At 37.0% G+C, this 26071-nt stretch overlaps 5 protein-coding genes and 1 long non-coding RNA gene across 12 annotated transcripts; 3 read left to right on the top strand and 3 right to left on the bottom strand.

Moving 5' to 3' along the window:
* Positions 1 to 18: 18 nt before the first annotated feature.
* Positions 19 to 5560, top strand: LOC105837916 (tetratricopeptide repeat protein 30A). The gene is made up of 9 exons (XM_012683100.3): positions 19 to 318; positions 488 to 553; positions 632 to 970; positions 1299 to 1434; positions 1521 to 1685; positions 1758 to 2026; positions 3734 to 4141; positions 4447 to 4831; positions 5125 to 5560. Exons 1-9 carry the CDS (start codon positions 253 to 255, stop codon positions 5265 to 5267), a joined length of 1977 nt encoding a protein of 658 aa, XP_012538554.1. The 5' UTR covers positions 19 to 252; the 3' UTR covers positions 5268 to 5560.
* On the bottom strand, positions 2032 to 3445 carry LOC105837917 (nucleolar protein of 40 kDa). Of its 2 annotated transcripts, none has more exons than XM_012683102.3 (2): positions 2961 to 3445; positions 2032 to 2837 (listed from the first exon to the last, which is right to left on the bottom strand). In XM_012683102.3, exons 1-2 carry the CDS (start codon positions 3067 to 3069, stop codon positions 2203 to 2205), a joined length of 744 nt encoding a protein of 247 aa, XP_012538556.1. In that variant the 5' UTR covers positions 3070 to 3445; the 3' UTR covers positions 2032 to 2202. The 2 variants fall into 2 exon arrangements, with proteins under 2 accessions (XP_012538556.1, XP_012538555.1); XM_012683101.3 differs by having other exon boundaries at positions 2032 to 2868; positions 2961 to 3440.
* Positions 5561 to 6069: 509 nt separating the features above from the next.
* Positions 6070 to 10077, top strand: LOC105837918 (AN1-type zinc finger protein 2A). 2 transcript variants are annotated; one of them, XM_012683104.3, is made up of 3 exons: positions 6070 to 6399; positions 6478 to 6565; positions 6775 to 10077. In XM_012683104.3, exon 3 carries the CDS (start codon positions 6795 to 6797, stop codon positions 7431 to 7433), a length of 639 nt encoding a protein of 212 aa, XP_012538558.1. In that variant the 5' UTR covers positions 6070 to 6399; positions 6478 to 6565; positions 6775 to 6794; the 3' UTR covers positions 7434 to 10077. The 2 variants fall into 2 exon arrangements, with proteins under 2 accessions (XP_012538558.1, XP_012538557.1); XM_012683103.3 differs by lacking the exon at positions 6478 to 6565 and having other exon boundaries at positions 6074 to 6399.
* Positions 10078 to 10240: 163 nt separating this feature from the next.
* Positions 10241 to 12582, bottom strand: LOC105837915 (RNA transcription, translation and transport factor protein). Its single transcript, XM_012683098.3, has 4 exons — positions 12379 to 12582; positions 11382 to 11606; positions 10929 to 11027; positions 10241 to 10822 (listed from the first exon to the last, which is right to left on the bottom strand). The coding sequence occupies exons 1-4, from the start codon at positions 12437 to 12439 to the stop codon at positions 10458 to 10460; spliced, it is 750 nt and encodes a 249-aa protein (XP_012538552.1). The 5' UTR covers positions 12440 to 12582; the 3' UTR covers positions 10241 to 10457.
* Positions 12583 to 12728: 146 nt separating this feature from the next.
* On the top strand, positions 12729 to 24600 carry LOC105831310 (ran-binding protein 9). Of its 4 annotated transcripts, none has more exons than XM_036289807.1 (9): positions 12729 to 13072; positions 19308 to 19690; positions 20404 to 20591; positions 20819 to 20931; positions 21163 to 21594; positions 21826 to 22146; positions 22435 to 22618; positions 22970 to 23000; positions 23151 to 24600. In XM_036289807.1, exons 1-7 carry the CDS (start codon positions 12865 to 12867, stop codon positions 22566 to 22568), a joined length of 1779 nt encoding a protein of 592 aa, XP_036145700.1. In that variant the 5' UTR covers positions 12729 to 12864; the 3' UTR covers positions 22569 to 22618; positions 22970 to 23000; positions 23151 to 24600. The 4 variants fall into 4 exon arrangements, with proteins under 4 accessions (XP_036145700.1, XP_036145701.1, XP_036145702.1 ...); XM_036289808.1 differs by having other exon boundaries at positions 22939 to 23000; XM_036289809.1 differs by lacking the exon at positions 22970 to 23000 and having other exon boundaries at positions 19335 to 19690.
* Positions 15547 to 18775, bottom strand: LOC105831312. 2 transcript variants are annotated; one of them, XR_004964117.1, is made up of 2 exons: positions 17956 to 18775; positions 15547 to 17109 (listed from the first exon to the last, which is right to left on the bottom strand). It is a non-coding gene; the product is annotated as an uncharacterized LOC105831312 (long non-coding RNA). The 2 variants fall into 2 exon arrangements; XR_004964116.1 differs by having other exon boundaries at positions 18149 to 18775.
* Positions 24601 to 26071: the final 1471 nt, after the last annotated feature.

Genomic DNA, 26071 nt, shown 5'->3' with positions numbered 1-26071 from the left:
AAGAAAATATAACATTTCAAGGTTAAATACATAGAATTTGTATTTTATAAAAAATATAAAGCGTTGACAATGATAATAATATGAGTAATGAATTGAATTTAAAACTTGTATTATTTCCTGCCATTGTTTCCTTGGCAACAGATCTATCCTCATGTCAAAACAATATGCATGCTCATAGTCACATGGTTGTAAAACAAGAAACAATATTAACTAGCTATTAAAGTTTCATGGTGTATTATTGCAATTTTCGCTATGTCTACGTTCATAGAAAATGTGCTTATAAAGGATGGGGAATACTCTAAAATAATATATAATATGGTAAACACTGAATTATGTCTGCCCAAACACGCATATATTATGTACATTTAAAATTTTTCACAAAAAACGAACCCAATTCCAAATTAATCGAAACATCAAAATATATTTTCTACTTTTTTGATCTTTGAAAACAAATAAACATATAATAAAATACAATATTGCATTCCAGATAAAAGAACAGCGGTATGTCGAAACTATTAAAGTTTTGCTAAATCTCTTAAATTCTCATCCTAATGTATGTATGCTGCAATGCAATTTGATGTATATTTCCAATTTGTAAAATATTCGATACCGAATAAAAGCGTTCTTTCAGTCTAGACCCTGTTTATCTCTTCTGGCCCATTGTTACTTTTACACACAAGATTTTATGGCTGCGGCTCAGTGCTATGAGAAGCTGGTCCAACTCTGTCCAGAGGAAAATCTATACAAACTATACTATGCTCAATCCTTGCATCAAGCTTGCATGTACCCGGAAGCGTGGGCAGTTTGTTCAAGCATTATTAATCAAAGTAACTTGGAATTCAAGGTGAAGAAGCTGCAAGCGGCTATTAAATATGGGCAGGAAGACATGGTAGCTGCGAAGAATCTTGTGGATCAATGTCCTGCTGATGATGTCGACACAGAAATCAATTTGGGGTGTCTTTTGTACAAGGTATAAATATCTGCAAACAAACTCTATGCTGATAAATGTACATTTTCATGAAAATTTTTCTTACAATTTTTATATAAATTTTGACATTTTTCAGAAATACTGAGAAAGACTCTAGCTTAGAATTTTTTCTTATATAAATATTTTAAGAATCATATTAAAAAATGGTAAATTTTCTAAAGTTATAAAATTATTTAAAAAATTTTTAAATTACATAAAACTTCTACGAGATTCTAAGAAAAAATATTGGAACTTTTTAAATATTTCTGAAAAAGTTTCACACAATTCATATAAAAATTCTAAGAAAAATTTTCATATGTATGATTTCTAGGAGGAGCAGTATGAGCAGGCCCTCAAGAAATTTGCGAATGCATTACAAATTGCGGGATTCAAACCTCATTTATCGTACAACGTTGCTCTTTGTTATTTTAAACTGAAAGAGTACGCAGCATCACTGAAACATATCGGTAGACTCCTTTATTAGTAAATCTATCAATATGGATTAGAAGTTGTTGGCTCATTCTGGATCAAATTTTTTTTCACTACCTTTCAGCCACTATTATCGAGCATGGTATAAGGGAGCATCCAGAGTTGAGCGTGGGAATGGCCACTGAAGGTATCGAAGTTCGAAGCGTTGGGAATACATTGACACTACACGAGACAGCTCTAACAGAGGCGTTCAATCTGAAGGCTGCTATCGAGTACCAATTGCAAAATTGTAATTTTACGCCGTTGGTTTCGATTTGTTGACAATATTCGCGTTGTTTATGTCGTTTTTTAAATATTACAGACGACGCGGCGAAGGAGGCGTTAACGGACATGCCACCGCGCTCCGAGGAGGAGCTCGATGCCGTTACCCTACACAATCAGGCATTGATAAACATTGACACGAAACCAAGCGAAGGATTCGAGAAACTGCAGTTTCTGCTACAGCAGAATCCCTTCCCGCCCGAGACCTTCGCCAACTTGTTGCTCCTGTACTGCAAGTATCAGTATTACGATCTCGCCGCCGATGTTCTGGCTGAAAATGTACATCTGACCTATAAATATCTGACGCCAGTAAGTTTAATTTTTATGATTGATGAAGATTTATTCATCAATTTGAACGTTTAAAAATTACAATTATAATCTTAGCATATTTTATATACAAGCCACATACAACGTAAAAAACAGAGAGGGTATAATATCAAAATAAAATTCAATACAGCTAGAAAAAAAATTTCGGTCGATGTCGATCAATCTGAATGCCTGGTCTTAGAATGTTTGCATTTTTTGGTACGAGTCTCGTGACTCTCCGAGTGTTTCCGCTTGTGAGCTTTTATGTCAGACGACGAGCTGTCCGAAGAATTTCTGCTGGAGCTGCTGCTGCATTTCTTCCTGTGCTTTTTGCGTTCTTTGGAAATTTTCTTCTTCCTTTTTTTGCTCTTCTCCACGTCCTCTGTATCACTGTCGTCGGTAGATTGCTTGCTCCTCTTTGACTTTCTCTTCTTTTTTCTTGATTTATGCTTCTTCTCCATCTTCTTCTCAGTGTTCTCGCTGTTTGGTTCGCTATTTGGGACACTGTCTTCCTCGATTTCTGGGATCAGTTCATACTTCTTGCCATCGGGGGACATGAAGCAATCCTTGGACAAGTGTCCTTTGGTGCCACACTTGACACATGTGGTGTTCAGCACCGCTTCCAGCTGTATGACCTTACGCTGTGTGGTTCCTGGATTCTTTCGCCTTTGAATATCCCTTTGTAATTCGATGCCGTTGGGATCCAGGTCTGTGCCGTTTCCCTGATTCACGTGTTTCATGGACAACCCTACCTTGCCATCCTCCCCCACAGAGATCACCTTACACCAAATCCGTTCACCCTTTTGCAAGACCTCTGCAACATTGTCGACATGAGCTGTGCTTACCTGACGAGAAATTGCATAGAAATCAATGGATTACGTTACGGCAGGGGTTACTATCGACATTCTTTGTGATTATGTCTGATTATAATACATACCTGCGACCTGTGTATCAAGCCCTGCTGTGAGGTACCCGGTATTCTGACGAAGGCTCCGTAATTTTGCACGGACGCGACTTCGCCTAGAAATATCTGATTTAATTCGCATTTCGTCATCCTGCGTCAATTTCTCGACAGAAGCACCATCGGTAGGCGTCCAATGATGACGTTTCGACAAATGTAAGGATCGATAGAGAGAAAAATTGCGCTATAGGTTAGTTTTGTATCAACAAATACAGGGCTGTAACATCGATACATTCACACATGCATCTGTGTCAAAGAGGGCGCTAATTATCATTTCCTTATTGAATAACATATGTATGTTTATATATATGTATAATAATCTTTTCAATACTTGAGCTCGACGCATAATAAAAGAATATTAGCTGTTCCCGATGGAAAAACGTTATTGAAATATTTTGCTGAAAATATCTTTTAATTGATCCCCTTTCATTAAAATTTATTAAGATTCGTTAAAATGTATTAAAATTCGTAAAATTCATTTTTTTATTAAATAATAAAATATTTTATAAATTTTAATGAGTTTTAATAAATTTCAATCTTAATGAATTTAATGAATTTTAATGAATTCTTTTTTACAAATTAATATTTTATTAATATTTAATGCTGTCTAGGATATATAAATGTTCTATTTATTTTTGTGGAAGTTAATAGTGTATATTAAATATTAATTCCCTCTAAAAAAATTTATCACAATAAATTAAATTAATTATAATATTAAAATTAATTTTAAATTTGTATTATTTTTGCAGTATTTATACGATTTCTTAGACGCGTTAATAACACAGCAAACCTCGCCGGAGGAAGCGTATCGCAAGTTCGACGACCTCGCTAATAAACATACGGAGACGCTTCGCAAGGCGACCAAGCAGGTCCAGGAGGCGAGGCTGAATCACGACGACAATGCCGTGAAAAAGGCCGTGAACGATTATGAGGAGGCTCTCGACAGATACGTTCCCGTGTTGATGGCACAGGCGAAGATCTACTGGGATCTGGAGAATTACACCCAGGTAGAGAAGATCTTCAAGAAGAGCGTCGAGTTTTGCAACGATCACGATGTGTGGAAGCTGAATGTCGCGCATACGCTCTTCATGCAAGAGAATAAATTCAAAGACGCGACACGTTTCTACGAACCGATCGTCAAGAAGAAATACGAAAACGTTAGCACGTTTCCATTGTTCTTTTGTGTAGTCATAATTTTTCTCAGAATTATGTTTTATATTTTAAATTTCAGAATTTTTCAAAATTTCTGTATATAAGTTTATAACTTTTTAGTTTTTTTTTTTTAGAAATTATTAAGAAACCTTAGAACATCTGAGAATATGCATAAATAAGAAATTGTAAAAATGATGTAGACTTTTTCAGTATTTCTGAAAAGTGTTTTAATTCATACAGTGAAAATTGTTACCAAGATTATTTTATTAATATATTGGCTTTATTGTAATCAAATGCCATTTGTTTGCAGATCCTCGATGTGAGCGCGATAGTCCTCGCAAACCTTTGTGTCAGCTACATCATGACATCACAGAATGCAGAGGCCGAGGAGCTAATGAAGAAGATTGAGAAGGAGGAAGAGGCGGTATCATTTGAGGATCAGGACAAGAAGCTCTTTCACCTGTGCATCGTGAATCTGGTGATCGGGACACTATATTGTTCCAAGGGTAACTATGAATTTGGCATATCGCGGGTGATGAAGAGTCTGGAGCCGTATAACAAGAAGCTCGGCACTGACACCTGGTTCTATGCGAAGAGATGCTTTCTGTCGCTCCTGGAGCAATTGGCCAAGCAACTGGTGGTCCTGAAGGATTCCACGTTGCAGGAATGCGTTCAATTTCTAGAACATTGTGAAGGTATTGCAATTAAGCTCTAACTCAATTGTTGCATGCACGATTATGAAATAATATCTGCAGTATCTTACAAACATGGATGAATCTATTTAAGTAAATAAGAAATTATTTTTTTGTTTGACACATGGAAGGAAAGATTTGATCAGAAACGACGGATTGTATAAAAATTTAGCGGTTGTGCTGATTAAATTAATTGTTAACTAGAATTTGGCTGCCCTTAAAGAAATTGTGTACTTGCGTCTCTTGCAAAGTTTAAGCGTCACACTTATGGTTCTATGCTTTTTCTGGCATTGCAGTTTATGGCAAAGACATAATGACGGTGGTAGACCAGCCATTCGACATACAGGACATGCTGAACATTTTACCTCAAGGCAAACGGACAGTCGTTTACGAGGCACGATATCTCAAGGCGTTATTCTTAAAGTTACAAATGTCTTAGATGTAAAGAACAGTTCATATATAATATTTGATACTGTATATATATTTTGTCCGCTAACATCTTGTGATTATTATAATTAACACAATGCGTCGAGTTTGTATTGCTTGAACTTGAATTTCTCAATCATTCTCAAGGATATAGAATTGAGAATTCTTAATAGTATCGACAACGTGTATATACACAATTTTATAATACGATTAATATAATTTATTATATTATAATTAACTTGTAATATACTCTACTGACTGATTGATAAGAATTAAAAAGAATTTAAGTAATAAAGAGAGAGTTAATAATTTTTTAAATAACTTTTAAAAAAATTTACCTCATCTTCTATTCTTAAAATGTAAAAGAACAAAATTATAAATGCACATTGCTGTACAAAAAAATACTTTATTTCATATATTGAAAATTTAGAAATAAAATATTAAATTTATTTAATAATCCATACTACATTGTATATGTGTTTTGTTATTTAGAGTATAATAAAAGTAAAAAAAATTATGTTACTCTAATTGAAAAAATTTTTTAATTTAATTCAATTTATATTCATATTAATGCAAATAATAATATGAATTTTATTTACTGTAAATTCGTTGTAATTTCGCTTTTCACATCTTTCGCGTTTGTTACAATAATGTTACCTTCGAATTTAGCGGGTGATCTTAATTTACTCGTGCGTCCGCGCAAAACGCGACCATCGTCGTGTCGCGATATTGCGTCACGTTCAATTACCTTTCGTCAGCAACCTCGATGACGCGCTTTTCTCCGCAAAAGTGTAGGTAGGTGCAGGTTCTGCGAAAATCGTTTATCATCGTTGGTCATCGGTTTCTATCGCCGCGCGAGAATATATAAAGGAAGTACATTAGTACACGTGTTGGTCTTATCAATGGCATACGGTGTATGGTTATCGTGGGTGAAGTTGTTCGGTCTGTCGCAATCGCTGCTGCCCTGCCAATAGTGCCAATCGGAAATTTTAGCGACGTACGGTATCGTTAAAACGACGAGCAATTTGCGTACGTGCTTAAGGACTCATTCGACGGAAGAGAGGGAGGAGGAGATACGTGCAGTGCACCTGCAATCTCTCCCAAGTGCCCAGGTCCTTGTAGCTTTTCATTTTGGCTGAGTCAAGGTACGTCGTTATTGTAAAATTCATCGTGACAGTTCGGCACGAGTTCCTCACGTCACTCACTTCCACGTCAACTTTTAGCCTCGCGCGCATGTAAAATATACACGTTTGAAATCTTGAGCCTTTGTGATTTGAGCTTTCTGAGAAAAGCTTTGTTTAATAGGAGAGGGTGAGTGCAGTTAATTACATCAGGGAACGTGATTGTTTTAAAAAATACAAGAAAATGTATTTCGAGTTTAAATTTTGCTTGATTTTAAGAACCAGACATTATTTTTGATTAATCTAGCTAACGAGTAGGATATGCTTATTTTCAAAGAAGATTTATCTTTGCAATTAATGTTTTTTTTTTAGATTTATGTTGTCAAATTACTTTTGCAGATATCTGATAAGGAAACGTAATGGAATTTCCAAATTTGGGAGAACATTGCTCCGAGAGTACGTGCAATCGCTTAGATTTTTTACCTCTCAAATGTGATGCTTGCAAAGGAATCTTTTGCACGGATCATATAACTTATACGAGTCACAGCTGCCCTAGCGCATACAAAAAGAACGTACAGGTGCCCGTGTGTCCATTGTGCGACACTCCTATACCGATAAAGCGCGGCGACCTGCCCGACGTGGCCGTGGGACTGCATATGGATAACGACTGCAGAGAGAGCCGTAGTAGGAAGGTGTTCTCCAACAAGTGTTCCTCAAAGGGCTGCAAGGTCAAGGAGATGGTGCCGGTGAAGTGTAGCGAATGTGGTGCCAACTTTTGCCTGAAACACAGACATCCCACCGATCACGCCTGCATCGGTGCCGAGGAGGCGTTGAGACTGCGCAGACTGGAGGCACTAAACAAGAAGAAAGGTCAAACTACAATATCACAGAATAGCGGCAACAGTAACGCGCATTCGTTCCGTAGTCTTCAAGGGACGATGACCGAGGACGAGGCGTTAGCTAGAGCTCTCCAGGCCTCTTTAGACGACGAGGAAAGAAGCAGACGTATGTTGCAACCAGTGCCTTCTGGAAACCGAGATAGATGTAGACTTTCGTAACTATCTACACGTTATTTTATATTGTTATAGAAAAAAATAGCTTCTTCCTTGTTTTCTGTAAATCTACAAACAGAAATATATATTATGATTCTTAAAGCTCATACTAGATTCTGTGCAATTTGTGATTCGAAATTCACAGTTCGTGCACAATGTGAATAAACTGGTTCATCAAGCATTCGTTTGATTCGTTTTTTTTTTTCATAAAACGTCAAGTGCGAGTCATCGTGAATCAATCAATATAGTTATATTGCACAGTGAATTACAAATTGCGAATCATGAATTACGTATAATTTGGCACTAACCTAAGAATTGCACACATTTTTGGCAATACGTAAATGGAAGTTACTATATTCGTTGATCTATCCATTTTTCATCTGTTACGTATTGTTATAGATATAACTATCGTTATACCTATAACTTGCTGTTACATTAGAAATTAAAACGCGTTTATAAAATTGCTCACGTAAACTAAGTACATTATTACAGCATCTTGTGGAATTTCCAAGTAAAAAATTATAAGCATTTGTCTTAAAAAGAAGTTATTCATCATTAGATAAGATTTTATGTTAAGTTGCAAGTACAAATTGTTTATAACTATTTCCTTTATGTATCATAAATATGAATTATCTCATATATTCCATTAGATTATAAATGCTGGCTTATAGTCAGGAAATATATTCTGCCGAAAATAAAATAATTCTGATAATAAATAATTCTGATAATATATTATAATAAAGCTTCAGTATAGAGTGCCTTAGTAAATGAAGCATAAATACATTAAAATGCACTTACATAAATTCTTTTCAATTTAATAAAAAAGAACAAATTATTCGCTTATTAATATTTGTATTCAATTTGCTGTAGAAACTGCTTTCAAACAGTGGCTACACATACAAATTTTCATATTATACAAAAATACATTCTTGTGGATTTAATATTGTTTTAACGGAATATTAAATCACAATTTATAAAAATATCGCATGTACAAGAAAATATAATTATTACTGTGTATTTCTACTTGTACAATGAGATTTTAACGAATAATGTATAAAATAAGTATTGAATTTTTAGTGCAATATAAAGAAGAAGAAAAACTGTGATGTCAGGGAGAAATCAATATATTGTACAATATCTAGGGGCGTGTTCATATTATAACTTAAGTAAAGTCTCAGAAATCACGTTTGAACATATCATAGTCACATCTTACAAGCTTCTTATAAAAATTCCTCAGAGTACCACAAAAATGGATGCAAAGAGACTTTATACGCAAAATGCTGCATTGACAAAACTGATATTCATAAATTCTGTGATAACTATCATATTTTTATAAATATATGTAATTTTACAATACTCTAAGTTTCCTTTAATTTATTTCATTCCTTTGGAAGCGTAGAATAAGCACTTTCTTTTTAGAAAAATGGTTAATATTAAATATAAATATATGTAAAGTATGAATTTTTTAAAATAATTACAATAAACAGAGATATATTGACAAATATCTATAATATGTACGAATGCATTGACAATGAATATAATCAGCAGATGTATGCTTCATGCTTGCCACTATATACGTATGTATATTTACTAATGGATATGCTTTTAATATTGAAGATTCGAAAATAATACGATTCTTAATAATATGTAAATAGAATATGCTTTTTACCATTTTAAAACGTTTTTTAGTATATTATATTATACTCTCGCCTATGAAAGACGTGTCAGAGCTACTAGAAAGCATAAAAGAAACGTTTCTTCTTACAGTTAAATAGAAAATCTAACATAAATAATTTAGTATAATAATCTTTCATTTATATCTTTTCTAAACAGTACTTTAATTTAAATGTGCAAAAACATATATTGCCTTCTAGTATTTCTGAAACATGCAAGAAGAGGTAATTTATTATACATTCCTATATAGACATATATGTATACATATACATACATCCACAAATGTACGCATTTCTTCTTATACATATAATTATTTATATTCAATGGATTTTGATGCTATTATAAGTAAATTTGAAATAAATAATAAGAGATGACAAACAGATAATTTCACAAATGTATGGACATATACACATTTACAAAAAGGCTCACTTATTGATATATTCATAATTTGTTTTCTATTCAGCTATGCTGTATAAAATTACGTTCTAACAATTACGCGTATTTACCAATAACATAACTTTTCCAACAACTTTTTTCAAATCCTATGAGATATGTATCGGATTTCAAAAATCTTCATAATGTATATCTAAATGTATGTGTGTGTATACACATACAATAATTTTTTTCAAATAAAGTAGTAGTTGTTTTTTTCTCTGAATATGCTCTCAGAATTTTAATATCTAGACATATTACAGCTACAGACATGTTAAATATAAATCAGTTAGAAACGTGATACCAAATAATTACAAAGTAAATTTATTTTTGTGAACAATCTAAAATAAAATATGTGTTTGACATATATGTTATATGTTAAATAAATTTATATTTTATCGTTTTAAAGAGAATATATATTATAAATAAATATAATTATAAATTATTTCGATATTTGTAATAATATTAGATAACAGGCTATAATTTTCAGAACGTAAAAATCTAATAATTTACCAGAATTATAAATAAAGCAAATTTATATTTATTGCTCGATATTTGTGTATTCTGTGTGATGTGATTGAAATGTATTATTCCAATATTTCTAGTATTTATATAATTAAATTAACAATATGACTTTTATTTGTACATAATGAGTATTTTTTGTTGCATTAGTGAATCTGTATAATATTAATTTTATACAAGAGAGAAACATTATACTGTATTTTATTGCAAAATCATACACTTATAAATTTGGCATGAAACAAAAATAAACATTTTACATTACTTTGTTTTACAAATTTTAGTTTAAAATTGTTTTGAGACCTGTACATGACATTAAGCATTTTGCTAATTTGTCTATGTTCCTCGATCAAGGTATCAGATACCTGCCTTTTCCTATAGTATAAAATATTAACAAACAGCCATTTATTTACCAACTTTTCCTAATTTAGTGTCAGTTTTCGGATTAGCCGTTATATTTTGCACAGCAACTATTGTTTCGTTAATTTTCGTCTGGAGATTTCTAAGATCTTGAATGTACAATAAGGAAAGGCCTTTGGCAGCATTGTCCAACATCGCGTCGCCCATATGAAAGCTAGGTCCTACCATCTTCGTTTGGGATTTATTCTTTGCGTTCATAGTGTTATTACTTTGCTTAATTGCATCAGAATTTAACTTGTTACACACAAGTTTACTGCACGCTTGTAGCGTGATGAGATGATCAGAATGCTTTGGTACATTCAATAATTTGGCTATTGAATTAACTCCGTTTTTGAAAGCATCATTATCGACTAAAGAAAGATAGAACCGCAAGATTATACCTTAGATTAAACTTCCACGTGCGACACATTTCTGTATCGAATATTGTAGTAACAATGCAGCGCAAGATATACTTACAATTTAAAGTGTCTAAAGGATTTGTGGATTTAATATTAGGCACTTTCACTTCTTCTTTATTTTTTGCTTTACTTCCTATGACTTGTTGATATTTCTTGCCTAGTAAAATAAATTATATATTCTATGTACATTTTGTTATCGTTATTGATTTTATTATTGATTAAGAACTGTATATATGTGATTAAGCAATTAATGATTATTTAAATTCTTGAGCCTGTATCAAATTACACATTAGAGATTGAGGTTTGCAAATAAGAGATTAGAACTCATATAATTAGAACGAATGAAATAAAAATTGAAATTATATGATTGACCAATTTTTCATCTTTGATTTTTATTCCTCAATCTTCAATGCATCTAATAAGGAATTTTATGGAATTTGTACTTATTACAATCTATTATAAATATACCTTTACAGCTTTAATTTCAATTGTTTCAAGCAATCTTACTCACAATCATCTCCAAATTCTAGCCAAATGGCATATCCTAAGAACCATTCTAACAGATCAACCTCGTTCTTATTAGTTATTGAACAATTGACATCATTGCAATACTTTTCGAAGATATTTGGCCATTCGGGGGAGGTAATGTCTCTCAACTTCTGACGGTCCTCTATCGTATAAAGGCGTATTTTTTGATCTTCCAACCATACAATTACCTTTCTGAAGTGCTCAGTATCTGAAATATTACAACACTGTGTCAGTGTTACAATTACTAAGAAGCTTCCTCTCATTCTATAATTAAAAAAATTTGATGCAATTGTGACAATTTTTACATCCATACATTAACCTCGAAGTGCTATTCATGTTGTTTTGATATTAGTACTATTCTGAATAAAAATTTACCCATATGATTATGAATTCTTTAATATTTTTATATTTATAAGTTTCTTTTATATTCTTTTTGTAGATCTCAAATTATTAGACTAATTGAATTAAGATTATGTTTTGATGTAATAAAATCTTATAATTATTATTAAAATATTATTTTAAACTATTAAAATTTTCATAACAAAAACTGTACTAAACTTAAACTGGCAGCTAGGTGAAAATTTACTCATGGTAGTACTCCAAATTAACATTGCTTGTTATGTGAGCACAAAATGGAATGTAAAAATCTGATATTACAAGACAGATAAATATCGTGGATATAGACGAGTCTCCTGATTTTGTATGGATAATTAAAAAAAATATTAATAAAATAGTGTGTGCGTCAGAATTTGCAGAGCAATTTTCTTTTTGGTTACGTCCGTCACCGGGTGGTTGACCATATAAGTGTCTTCAACTCTACCCAGGAACAACGAAATGTCGTCGCGTGGCTTAAACTTATATTAATCTTTAATTGACTTCATGTTAATGTTTCAGACTCCTAACGAAATCTACGATACTCTCAAGACTTTTTCCATTTTGACGTCGCGTATAGGTTATGACATGTGTCAAAAGTCGCTCACTGTTTCCGTCGACTTTGTCCCACTCCAAGTAGCCAAGCGCCCTCAGTTTTCTCTCGAACATATTACACGTTCGTGGGAAGCACGCTGCTTTCTCGAAAGAGCGGTTCTCGCGCGACGAAAAATCCTGGAGAAATAGAGTCGACTCGTGCCCGACGCGCTCCAGCCAGCTTCCAGCGCTCCGGTTTTCGCTTTTTTGCTTTTCGGTCGCGCGTGGCCGTTGGCCGTGGCATGCAGTGGCATGCTAACATCGATGGCCCAAAGGGGGCGGGGCAGGCGACGCGAGCAGGTGGCACGCTCGTCTATCTGCCGCTCGCTTCGCGCTGGGTGTCGTGTGTCAGGGTAAGGGGGAGAGCGGGGAGAAGCCGAGAGAGTTGCGCGTGCGACGTTGCGCAGCGGCAGGCATAGGGCCATACTCTCGCGTCCAGGAATCGTGGATATTGCTGCTGCGGCACGACGGTGGCCAGAGCGGGGCGAGTGGGGCAGCGGATGACAATGATGGCCGCCACCAGCGATGAACGGAGTGTTATGGAGCCTGGGAAAACGAATTCGGGGCAGAGCCAGCCCGTGGATCGGCTGAAGCTGCTCTATCCGATGGTGGACGAGGAGAAGACGCCGCTGCCGCGCTCCTGGAGCACCAAGGACAAGTACAGCTATATTGGCCTGTCGCAAAACAATCTTCGCGTTCACTACAAAGGTACGTGGGTAGCCCGTCGCGGCGCGCGACCTCCGCGAGCGCGCGCCAGGCGATGCGATGCGATGCGTTTCCCTTCGTCGTGGCGTGTGTGCGTGCGTGCGTACATGCATGTGTGCATGTGTGCATGCATGCATGCATGCATGCGTAGCGCGCGCGCGCGCGCGTCGTCCTCGCGGGCGACGACGGCCACCCGTTGGTCGCGTCGCCGCCTCCCGGACTCTCGCCCGGACCCTGCCTCGTGTGCTCCGTGCCCGCGGTCGGGCTGCTCCCGGGGGCAGGCACGGTCGATCGATTGAAAATGGCAGGGCGCTATTTTAGCGTGTGTCAGCGACCTAAACAAAGGAATCAGCTGATCAGTCAGCCAGTCCCCTCGCGATCGGGTCTCTGCGCGTCTTCGACGTGGTGTCGTCTTTGTCGTCGTCGACGACGACGACACCACGTCCTCGCGTCGCCTCCTCGATTTCCATCAACGCGTCTGGTAGAGAAAAGAAAAGCTACAGAGAGAGGGAGGGTGGGACGGAGGGAGGGAGGAATCGAGTGAGTGTGCGAGCGAGCGAGACAGAGATTAACAGATATACCGAGAGAGGAACAGAGGGAGAGAGAGAGAGAGATAGAGAGAGAGAAAGAGAGCGACATAGAACGGGCACGCACAATGTCAATGACAGCTGCGTCGTCGACGCGAAAACGATACGTGGACTCGACTCCACGCCTTGACACTCGTCGAATCCTCCGCTTCGTGTCGCCTCCACGAATTTCGAATTTAGCGTCCATATACAGGGTGTCTCGCTCTCGTCGGAGAGCAACGTCGAGATTAAATTCAATAAGGAATTCGTTTCCCGAATCCGAGACAAATTATCTAACTCTTTTTCTTTTCCTCTCAATGTCGAGAGGAAGATAACCGCGAGTCTGAGCACTCCCATATTCGAGGGTAAATCGCGAGGGATCGCTGAACAAACAAAGAGCGTTCCCCGGTTGAATGGAAGTAGCGGAGCTGCTGCGTCAGCAATCCGATACGAGACCCGATCGCCGTGATACTTAATGGCGGAAAATGGAGAGCTCGTTCCACGGCGATGTTTGACCGCCGGATTATCGTCGCCGTGGAACCGCGATCGTCCGATCCTCCACGCGAACAGATCCTCCTCGGTTTTAGTTAAAATTTTGACAAAGGAACCAGCCTTGCTTGCCTCGGCGCGGAGCGCAATCCACGTTTATTCAAATATCCCATGAGTTCTCCCTACAACCGGACAAGTTTCTTTTCTCGTGTGTCGTAACGATGCCAGAAATGGCGAGGGCTCTTTTTTTCTCTCGCCTCTTTAAGCTCCCCCGTGCGCTCGTCGCGCACAGGGTGATTCCTAAGGCAAGTAACGGAAAAACTGAAGGGGGATATTCCTCCCTCGTGGCTGAGCTTTGGAAGATAAGTGTCTTACATGTGTCCTAAATTTTGCTTTGTTTTCAACATACAGAGAGTATTAAAGTTACTCCCTCGGTAGATACAAAAATGTTTCATCGAAACAATGCTAGGAAAATGATGTTGATTTTTAACACCGTATGTCAAATTTGAATAATATTTTTGACACATTTTTTCTCAAGTATCTTGAGGAAAAAAAGCGGTTTAGGACATGTATTTGTCTTACGGGATCTTTCCTTCCTCAGCTAAGGAATATTTCCGTCAACTTTTTTGGCGCTTATTTAAGAATCACCCTGTATACAGGGTTGTATCTGGATTTCTGGTGTGCCGCAAGCTCGGCCGCAACATAACGTATATGATGATGACGACAACGACGAACACGTCGAGAGCGACTTTTCTATTTCCTCGGCGCACCGCGCTTCGCACGAAATAAGTAAAGTTAAAGAGCATTTAAAACATGAACACGCTGCAATCGGTCGTCGAGCGTTCACGCTCAGCGAACGTGATGTATTCGTGTGCAGTGAAAATATTGTTTTTCCTTGATCTGGCGCACGAAGATTGTTGAGAGGAAACGAAGCGAAAGAGATAAACAATCGTCGCCGCGTTTGTTCGATTATTTTGCAAACACGTGACATGGTAATTTTTAACGGCATTTTCCTTTTCTCGATTCGAGAACTCTGACTTTCGCAAGTCGATTCCTTTGTATTTACGAGAATAAATTAATGATAATGTCTGCAGCGTCATGTACTATTTTATACGCGTAAGCAACGCGACGATATATGTACGGAAAGAATGATTCTGTTAAAACATTAAAAAATTTAACTGGATACAAATCTAAAAATAATTTTGTTGGAACCATTAAAATAAGTTGCTAGAATGTCAAAACTTTTTGTAGCATTGCTCATGCTTGAACGTCCTTCATAATTATTTTAATAGTCCAGCAAAATTATTTTCAGATCTGTATCTAGCTAAATTTTTAGATACCTCGGCGAAACTGTTCTTTTCTTCGTGCACAGTAAAGTAAAAGTTAGAATGCGTGGATGTTTGTTTTATAATACATTGAACATTTTTTTTTTTTGGGGGGGGGGTAAAAAGTGTATATAATGTTACAGTAAAGTTGCAAGACGTATTACAAAGGCTGTTTATACATGAAATTTCATTAAAAAAATTAAATTCGCCAGCAACTTGTATCATCGCGAAAGGAACGTTGTTGTTGATGTTCGTATGAGTAAATCGTTGAGTAATATGATTAAGCAGTTGCTGCTAAAATTCTGACTATTATGAATAGAAAGGTGTGAGGTGCAAGAAGTTACAATATGCGCGACATGAGGCATATAATGCATGCGTACGCTCGACCCTAAGCCACGCCACGCGTCGATAATATCCGTCGCTCGCGAATCCTTTAATTTAACTTCGATCGTCGCCTCTGAGGTTCTCTACGGAGCCGTAGCACACGTCTCGGATCGTTCGGGCAATTTCAGTTGCAGCATAAATATTTCAGCGCTCGGTTTTCACATTGAAATATCCCGTTGAAGCATATTTCACCTGAAATTAATTAAAGATATCTTATTTGACTCGTATACTTTTATAGTTGCAATATATTTATTTACATTTAATTTATTATTCTAATTTATTGTAATTCACATACGCTTTCTCCTGCTTTTCATTTATCGAAGTCCACGACTCGGCTATCGGGAGTCCGATATTTCTCGTGAGGAAAGATGAAAATTTGAAATTATTAATTGAACAAGTCATATATCAGATGAGAGATACGACGATACTGGCGAAGCGTCTATCAATAGAATAGATTAATATTTTGTGCAGCGATAATCGTGAAATCGTGAAATATGAATTATTGCTTGCTCGCAATGCGTTCGAGAATTCTCTATAATCAGAGTTTCTCAAATTTATGCATGTGAATCGCGACTCATCTTTGCGGATTACGTAAAAGGAGGAAGGGGAAGAGAAAAAGTAAATCTATGATAATTTATTTATATTACTTTTCCTTTTTTTATTTTTTTTTATTGAATATAATTTTATAAATCTACTTCTTTTAAAATATAAAATATGAAGGCTTAAAGAATTTTTTCCATTTCTATTGATATTATTTTTGATGCCGCATCACTGCGTGTAATTTTTATGCATTGAGTTTAAAAATTGTAGTATTTCGAAATTTTTATTTCTACCAACGATGACGAATTTTTCGCAATCCATACTTTTCTGTCTTGTACTATTTTGTTTCTAATTAAAAGACGAGTCGCGATTGTTGTTGCGGGCCTGGAAGAGCCTTCAGGGCACCTGTCGGTTACACACACATCCGTAGTAATTATTTCGACCGGGAATTCGACCACGACTGTCCATGGACTCTCCGTGTTGGTGGGCTTGCCGTGATTCGTGAATGCGAATCTGTTTACGAACCGCAACGGAACGAACGAGTGCACGTGGCCTGCCTTGCATGCATAGCCTGAGAAAGCGGAAGGCCGCTGTCGTCACTCGCAATAGTGTATCTACCGTTAGTCACCACAACTCTTCTCTTTTTCCTTGCACGTGTACGCGTTTCGCTCTTTAATCCCATAAACATGACTCGACCGGACTTGATCTTCTTTGCACTCTGAAGCACTTCCTCGACCTGTCGATCATAAATGTTTGTCATTTTTGCAAAATTTGACACATTCAAAAGGCCGTTTCTGCAAACATTAAATAGTTAGCAAAATAATTATTTATGATTTACTTTGTTTCTTTCTAACCTACTTTCTGTTTTTACAAAACTGTTTAAAGATATAGAACTGTCTACAAAATTAAGAATATTTAAAAAACGCGCTTTTTTGGTCCCTAAATTAATCTAATATCGTATTACTATATAATTCATCTAATTATTTAACACAGACATCAAAGCAGCCTTCCTTTATTTACATTTTTATATTTATGTCAATAACGTAGAATTTCGCATTACGTGCATTAATTAATATTTAACTATTATTAATATTTTACTATTTAGATATGCAGATATTTACTTAAATACTTGAAATTGAGTTATATTCGTTAGTTTATGCCAATGAATATATTCCAATTCTGTACACAGAGTAATGTGCGTATTAATATACATTATTTTATAAAAAAGTATTCTGGTCTCAGGTAGCTATTTGTTCTTTGTTTCGAAATGAACCGGATACATATATAGAAACGATCCGACCTATATAACGCCAATATTACGTCAAATGATATTGACTGTCGCGTTGTTTGCACGAAGAATCGGGTTTTTTAAATTTCAGTCTCTGATACTTTAATGGTTTAATAAAAGCTTCCGAAAGCAATATAAATGATGCTCGGTGAATGAGATATATGGGTGTATTACGTTGTGTAAAAGCGAGAGAGACATGCGCCTAACACACTCGGAAACTCATAGATCACAGATCGTGGATAAGCTTGTAATATTGCATCGATGTGCCGCGCGATGACCTAATGCCCTACTTACATCTGCCCAGGTAAATCATGTTTTCCCACAAATCAATTTGTAGTTTCGCAGTTATTGATAAAATTTTAATTTCTCGTTTAGAATATGAGACATTAAGCGATTTTAAATTGAAAATTACAGACGGTAGTTTGCAAGAAAACTAAAACTTTCATTGCCGTCAAATTCGATTTTGTCGAGGAAAAAAAATGTATACCTGCGTAATGTCCGTGCACGGCTGCGATATCTCGTTATATAAGCGCGCCGAAGGTCCTCCACTTAACATTAACGTAGGCGAAAGTCGCTTCCTAAAGTACATTGGCTTCCTAAAGGCATTGTTTATCGCGCGGATATCTGCAATGCCACCGAAAACACATCGTTTGCGTTACGAGTTACGATGCGTGAAAGAACCTGGCCATTTCACTCACGTTGACTTCTCGGCGTTTCTCTAGATCACGCTTTTCCTCGTGGCACTAATGTATGCAACCTGAAATCAATATTTCATGTTGTACCCAAGGCACATAGCGTATCTCGAAGGTGACCATAGTTCTCGCTTACCATTATCTTGACGTAGACTTACGTGTGGTCAGCCAATTTGATTAAATTTGCTCCGCGTTACAAATAGAAAAAAAGCATAGGTATTGGATTCTCTTCCTCGGAGAATATATTTCTTCGAGTCAATCTCTTTACCTCCACTTTCATTTCCCTTTTTCATTCCATTTGCCTAGATTTTTTATATGCTTGATCAAATTCTGCCTCTTTCAATACTAAAAATCTTTAAAACATTTCGAAAAAAGGTTTGCAATTAATATTCGGAATGAGACAAGATAAAAATGAAAAAATATATTTGATTCGTCAAATTATCAGAAAATTATAAAAATTACAAGAATGATAAAAATTGTGCTCACATTACACATTAATTTTTTAGACATTTTAATGAAATTCCTGGGTTGTATCGTAGACAAACAAAATATGAAATATTCTCGTGTTTATCTTATGATTTTATCTTACCATTTTTACAGAATAATAAGAATCATAAGAACAAACATGATATGAAAATAAATAAATTGTCTTTGCAATGTATAACTATCTTTGATGAATCTTTTCTGTATATTCTAATATATTAGGACAACTAACATGTAATCCTAGACTGTTGAAGGCAGGAAGATTACACGTATGAACGCATGGTATTCGTCCTCGCGTCTCTCTGCGCTATATGACCTTGGTTTTAATCTCAAGCCGCACATCCCACTCGTGAATGCGTCTCTCTTTCTTTCTTTGTGTCTCTATTTTTAACATATTTCTCCTTGCAATTTGAAATTTTCATGCCACACAGAGTATACCTATAGTCGTCGGATTCACCGATTCCTATAAAGAGAGTCGGGGCCGTCTTCGTTTTTCAGGTTACGGCAAAACCCACAAAGATGCTGCCAGTGTTCGCACAACGCACTCGATACCGGCTGCCTGCGGCCTGTACTACTTCGAGGTGAAAATCGTGAGCAAGGGACGTGATGGTTACATGGGCATCGGCCTCTCGGCTTCAGGTGTTAACGTAAATAGACTTCCCGGTTGGGATAAGCATTCATACGGCTACCACGGCGACGATGGTCACAGTTTCTGCTCAAGTGGCACCGGACAACCCTACGGGCCAACCTTCACCACCGGCGACGTGATCGGTTGCGGTGTAAATCTCGTTGACAACACCGCCTTTTACACGAAGAATGGCCATCACTTGGGCATCGCCTTCACGGACCTTCCTGTAAGCCATTCGCCGCATCAATAATATAAACGGACGGGGAAAAATGGTGCTCTGCTCCGAAAATGGACAGACGCGGAGTAAAAGGAGCGGAGAAGGAGGAATCGAAGGTCTCAAATAATATAGGAGTGCAGGCAGTTTTTCTCTCCTCGCACTTTTCATTTCTCATAAATTTCAGTTATACATCAATTTCTTTCATCTGTTTTTCTTCTTTTCATACCTTTTCTTCATATATAGAAAGAAAGCATTATATATTATTTATCATAAAGTTCTTTGACAAATTTCACAAATATAGACTACAAGAGTGTTTTATTGATAAAAAATGATAGAAGATGAAGATTTGTGAAACAATTTTTTATAGCAGACTGAAGAAATGTATGAAAATAAAGTTTTGAAGAATACTTATACAACGTATAAAGAATAGAAAAATCTATTTTTATTAATAGCTGCCTTATTTTTATGTTTGACATCTTTTTATCTGTATACATATTGTATAATTGTCTCTTAAAACTTCATTTTCGTATATTTATTAATTTATTAATATTCAGTTTGCTACAAAAAATGGTCAAAAACGAGAACAATTTTCGAGTGATCTGATTCTCCAGTCCTTTAACTTATTTAATATCGATAAAGCGATGAAATTTATTTATTAATTGCATGTTACTTACATATTAGGTATGACGATGTGAAATTGTACTTAAAATTCACTTTCGCAGCCCAATCTCTTTCCAACGGTCGGTCTGCAGACTCCAGGCGAGGTGGTGGATGCAAACTTCGGACAGTTACCGTTTGTCTTCGACATCGGGGACATGATCAACGAACTGCGCGTACGAACGAGATTACAGATCATAAACTATCCCACGCCAGACCACGGCCAGGGGCAGTGGCAGGCGATTCTACACAGGTACATATACGACCAGAAAGACGGAGACCGGGTGCGATTTCACTCCTTTCGTGGTTGCTTTTGCTCCTCCTTCGTTTGTTATTGTTGTCCGTTAAGATCCTCCTTGATTTGCGAGAGTTCTTCCCAAATGCTTGCGCGGATAAATCGAGGACGTTAGCGGGAAAAAATCGCCACGGATGTTCGCGATATCTCTCGAGAGTTAACGAAGCTCTATACGAATTCGACAGAATGGTGTGTACGTATCTCGTCCATCACGGATATCTCGACAGCGCCGAGGCATTTGCCAGCAGCACGGGTCAGGTGTTCGAGGAGGATTATAACTCTATCAAAAATCGACAGAGTAAGTGTTACTTTGTCGTCGTTTATTCATTGTCGTCATCACTCTTCTGAAAAGAACCTAGAACATCAAGAGAAAGAAAGAGAAAAAATAAATGTTAAGAAGTTATAAATTTATGATACTTATTTAAATATCGTAAATTTAAAATTTGAGGAAGTGTGAAGAAGACTGTCGATTATTAAATTCTTATCATCGATTGATTGATTGATTACGTGATTCAACAACGATTTACAGGGGTTATAAAGCTGATATTGTCTGGTCGTATCGGCGAAGCGATAGACACGACCAATCGGTTATACCCTGGTCTCCTCGACCGGGACCCGGACCTGCTGTTCGCGCTCAAGTGTCGCCAGTTCGTGGAAATGGTGAACGGCAGCGATTCGGAGGTCTGTCAAAACGGCAACCCCAATCAGACCAGTGTGATACAATCGACCAAAGCGTACGCGAAGTCCGCAAATCCGGCCGGTACCGTGGAAGAGATGAATATCAATAATACGATAAACGGCACCAGTCCACAATTCGTCAACGGTCAGATAGAGGATGATGTAGACATGGAGGAAAATAGTGTCACCGGTGTAAACGGTATCAAGAATAGTAACGGGTATCAGAATGGTAATCTGGACTCGAATGGGTACAAGTGTCAAAATGGGGAGGATGTAGATATGGGTGAGATCTCAATATTGATATCGCAAATAGTTAAGACTAGATTAGAGACTAGATTATCTTCGGAATAAAATGTTTACACTGACGTCTTTAAATTATAAATGATATTGCCATATGGATTTCTGTAATTAGTTTAATTATAGTCCTTTGTAAATTGTATAATAAATATATCTGTCTACGTGTTTATCAAGTAGAATGTGATTCTTATTACAGATAAACATTTATTGTTTGCAGAAATCGACAACAGTGCCAATCAGAGTCAGCAGCAGAGCAGTAATATCGCCGATACAGTGACATGTAATAAAAATAACAAGAAGCAATTGTGCGGTGGTAACAAGCAGGCGATCGAAAAAATGTTGGAATTCGGCAAACAATTGTACTCACAGTCGGTGCATCTGAGACAGCAGTACGGAAAGAACGAGAGTAATAAGAAGATGCTGCAGGATGCTTTCAGTCTGTTAGCGTACTCTAATCCGTGGAATTCACCAGTTGGCTGGCAACTGAATCCTCAAGAAAGAGAAACTGTCTGCGCGAGGTTGAACTCTGCTATTCTTGGTAAGAGTACGAGCACGTTTTCATAATAATACAATAATAGAAGGCGGCACGTTTAATGTCAGTGGACCAAATTGCTCTGCGAGAAGAAATTAGATTGCTTATAAATTATTACCGCCAATTATCGCCAATTAATGATTTTGTTATTTATTTGTGTTACTTTTACATCTTTTTAAATTCCGTTTTATTAATTATGAATAATGAAATTCAAGTAACTAGACAATTCTAGGAGATTAATCTTCTTAGAATTTTTATTGTTAATCTAACATTTCTAATTGCTATAATCAACAGAGTCTAGTAACTTATCCCGACGACCGCCGTTGGAAGTTGCGACATCACATGCTAGAGAACTCGTTCGTCTGATGTCGACTAATGGCCTAGGGGCCTGCGGATTTGCAGTAGTAGATAATATTATCCAATATTGACGGTGCCTACCTCTGCTGCCACGTCCACCTCTTCTACCAGTGCGAGTATGGTGAGTAACATTCGTTTATATTCGCGCGAGCAAGATCGCAAAATCATTCGGATTAATTGACTATCGAGAAGTACACGCTTGTACATGTAGTTTCTACCGAAAATAAGACGCGCACAAATGATTGAGCCGAGACGAGAGCCGATTGTCTAAAGAAGAGGAAAAGTGACGCAAATTTTATGATTCGCGCGTTAATGAGATTTAGTTTGATTAAAAAACATGTCGCGTACAATCTCTCGAAATGGTTTTATAAAATAAATATATAAGTGAAAAACCTCTATTTTCTATGGAATAAAATGTTTAAGGAGTGAACTCTCTTCTAGGTAAATAACGCGGATTTTCCTTTTTATCTAGGTATGGAAACTCCATACAAAGAAAGATTAAGGTAGGAAGTGCTCTGTGCACCATGTTTGAAAATCGTTTCGATTCCGAGCGCGGCGGTTATTAATAGTATCTACTATGTCTCTTATATTTCTCTGATATGCATGTGAATCTTCTCGGTCGCAAAAAACATTGAGTGAAGAAATCTTCGTAGGATGCAGAGGCGGAACGTGGAGCAGATTGTTCTATTAACGCAGCAACATCGCGATGTCGCGTGCCTCTTCAGCTAGAGCAGCCGGATTCATCGGTGCCTTGGCTCGATCTCACACCACAGACACGAACATGCAAGGTGAACGCTCAGACCTGCCAGCCAAAATGACACCTCATGAATTTTTAGCTTAAATCGGATGGACGGTCACTTTGGATAACTACTACTACGCCGACTAAGAACGAGAAGCGGCACGATGCTGATCCCCCGTTCCCGGTGGTCGAATGCCCACATATTGTTGTGGCTGACCATTCACATTTTTTGACACTGTTGTGACTATTTATATGATTTTCTGTATCCTTTTACCTTTTCCCCATTTTTACTTTCTTTTGTTTTTGTATCCGACGCCTTAGTTTACCTTTGTTTGCGATCATCCACTTGGATGATGTTTATCGCGGCTAGCGCGTTACCTGAATGTACGCGCGGCGATGTCGGGGCGAATATTTATCTCGCAGTTATCTCAGCCGCGATAACCGCGCATCGTTAGCATCCGCAAGCACTGTGCAATATGACGATTCCACGATGCGACACGAGAATAACTATTGTCGCGGTGATGGATGGAAGCATAATTGTTTCATGCGAAAGTGGCACTTTTGCGAAGCTTCTGTATCGTCATACAATTGAGATTCTCGCGTTAGCTCGCGTATCGCGCGCGACACATCGGAGGGTAACGTGTAATCAAATTCATTTGCATTTAAATGCGAGTAAAGGCATATTTATTTAACAACAGAAAATCAATCAAATATCTCATCTGATTAGAAGTAGCCCAAATTCGCTGTTAGTTACAGAGGGAAGGGAGTAATAGATGACGCACTGTTATACATTGCGCTCTGTTCACTTCGAAAAAGAAAGAAAAAAATTGTACTAACCGAATTAATCTTCCGCAGACGTTAACACGATTTTATTTAATTTTCATTTAATGCACCCTAACGATAGAGAATTTTTTTTCCCTTAATATTATTTTAACGAATTGGCGCGAAGATTTCTCTTTGTATCTTAATTTTCGTAATTTCTGGGAGCGGCGGAAGCATATTCATTTTAGAGATGAATGATGTCTTACGTTTATATAAATAGTTGCGAAAAACAAAATCTGTACACTTAACTAAGGAACGATCTTGTACTCTATATTAAGTAATTGTTTTTTATATGCGACATAGTATATTATATTATATATATTATTAAAGAAGAAGAAAAGAAATCACAAATAAGAAAATCGTATGCAGCTAGACGTAAGCGTGCGTTTAAATACAATAATTTACCATATATACAAAACAAAAATCATATTAATTAAAATAGAATTACTCGAATTTAAATGATTTTTAGTGTTATTGTTTTATGTACTATAGATAGAGCTATAATATGAATATGTGCGAATACACAGCAGTGATTTGGCCAAGATGGTTTATAAGTCATTTTGTTTCGTCGCACATGTTGTTGTTATCGCGATTATCCTGTCAGGATCTTCGTGTAAATTTCATCTAAAACTATTGTAACAAGCCGATCGAAATTTGATTTTGGGACTGATGGTCATTGTTATCTCGAGTTTTGTTGGAGCACACGTTTTGTTACGCGTGACCGGCGATATATATTTGACGACGAACCTGTTCATTTTTGTATCGGACTATTTCATCGAAACCTGCTCAGTAGGATCGCCGGCGTCCTTGTCCCTGGACACTTTCGTTTGCACCCTTTCAGTCGTTGGCTCCCGAATGTGTCGTTTTGCCCTTTGCCTGCCTTTCTAAGACTTTCGACGATATTTTCAAAGTGCATATATTTTAGGTAATAAAGATACATTGTAATACACACACACACACACACACACACACACACACATATATATATATATATATATATATATATACACATATACATATACATATATGTGCCTATTTAACGTAACTTTATTTTTGCATTTTTCTCGCTTGATTAACGCTCACGCGGAACACGTACGTTTTTGTGCGCAATACCGTCAACGTGCATGGTATCGCACCGCTTTTTTTCGTTTCTCCTCTGAAAGATTGTCAGCCTGGCGCGCCAGGAAAGGTTGTCACGTGGATGTCGCGCCATACTCCTGTATCACGCACGATCGTGATAAGGCGTGGGGGGAGGGGGGGCACGTTGCCTCTGTAAAGAGAAAAGATAATGCATATTGCTTGTGTAGGGTATGCACTAATCACATCGTTTATGTCGAAAGGTAGTAAATTAGTTTACTCGAAGGACTTCCTCCGAAATTTTTTCTCACTCAAGCGATTCCTGCACAAGATATGTAGCTAGCATTGTATGACAAGTGGTGAGGTTAAATAGGGAAGCAGTAACGCACTTTCTCGCTTTTATCTTTAACTTTCGAAGGGACTATTTCGCACTTTAACGCGAACTCGCACACGCACGCGCGCGTATACTCTTCTCCAAGGGATAATGTCGGCGGCAATCCAGCTGTTATCAGACATTCGTGAAAGTGATACCAAGATGGGAATTAATTTTCACCGATTAACCCCTATCCGGAAAGTCCATTTTCTAAAGGCAAACGGGTAAACGTATATTTTTTCTCTTTGAGAGTCTCGTATAAAAAAAATATTACACATATATATAAATATATATTTATCTTTATATAATCAAAGGCTATGTATAAAACTTATACGAATTTAGGAAACGTATTTTAGGAACTTTAAATTTCGAGGAATTGAGAGCTTGCCCGGATACGAGTTAAATGCTGTTCAATTAATTGACGATAAGCATGGAGTATTGTGATGTAAATTCACGGTGTGCAACGATACATTGTTTCGCATTAAAAGAGAAAGAGTTCCACGTCTTATGATACTCATTCACGTGCGCACGTGCGCACGTGCGTGTGCGTATGTATACATTAA

Source organism: Monomorium pharaonis, chromosome 7, assembly GCF_013373865.1.
Source record: "Monomorium pharaonis isolate MP-MQ-018 chromosome 7, ASM1337386v2, whole genome shotgun sequence".
Lineage (NCBI taxonomy): Eukaryota > Metazoa > Arthropoda > Insecta > Hymenoptera > Formicidae > Monomorium > Monomorium pharaonis.
The sequence above is the reverse complement of the archived record's forward strand: the minus strand, read 5'-3'. Positions and strand labels throughout refer to the sequence as shown.

Coding starts and splice junctions, on each gene's coding strand:
- LOC105837916 (XM_012683100.3), top strand. CDS start 253: ATGTCTACGTTCATAGAAAATGTGCTTATAAAGGATGGGGAATACTCT. Junction 1,435..1,520: donor AGCATCACTGAAACATATCG/GTAGACTCCTTT, acceptor ACTACCTTTCAG/CCACTATTATCGAGCATGGT. Junction 2,027..3,733: donor CCTATAAATATCTGACGCCA/GTAAGTTTAATT, acceptor TTATTTTTGCAG/TATTTATACGATTTCTTAGA.
- LOC105837917 (XM_012683101.3), bottom strand. CDS start 3,077: ATGACGAAATGCGAATTAAATCAGATATTTCTAGGCGAAGTCGCGTCC. Junction 2,869..2,960: donor GCTTGATACACAGGTCGCAG/GTATGTATTATA, acceptor ATTTCTCGTCAG/GTAAGCACAGCTCATGTCGA.
- LOC105837918 (XM_012683104.3), top strand. CDS start 6,795: ATGGAATTTCCAAATTTGGGAGAACATTGCTCCGAGAGTACGTGCAAT.
- LOC105837915 (XM_012683098.3), bottom strand. CDS start 12,439: ATGTTCGAGAGAAAACTGAGGGCGCTTGGCTACTTGGAGTGGGACAAA. Junction 11,607..12,378: donor GGACAAAGTCGACGGAAACA/GTGAGCGACTTT, acceptor GTAATATTTCAG/ATACTGAGCACTTCAGAAAG. Junction 10,823..10,928: donor TCCTTTAGACACTTTAAATT/GTAAGTATATCT, acceptor ATCTTTCTTTAG/TCGATAATGATGCTTTCAAA.
- LOC105831310 (XM_036289806.1), top strand. CDS start 12,865: ATGACAATGATGGCCGCCACCAGCGATGAACGGAGTGTTATGGAGCCT. Junction 21,595..21,825: donor TGGGGAGGATGTAGATATGG/GTGAGATCTCAA, acceptor TATTGTTTGCAG/AAATCGACAACAGTGCCAAT. Junction 22,147..22,434: donor GTTGAACTCTGCTATTCTTG/GTAAGAGTACGA, acceptor TATAATCAACAG/AGTCTAGTAACTTATCCCGA.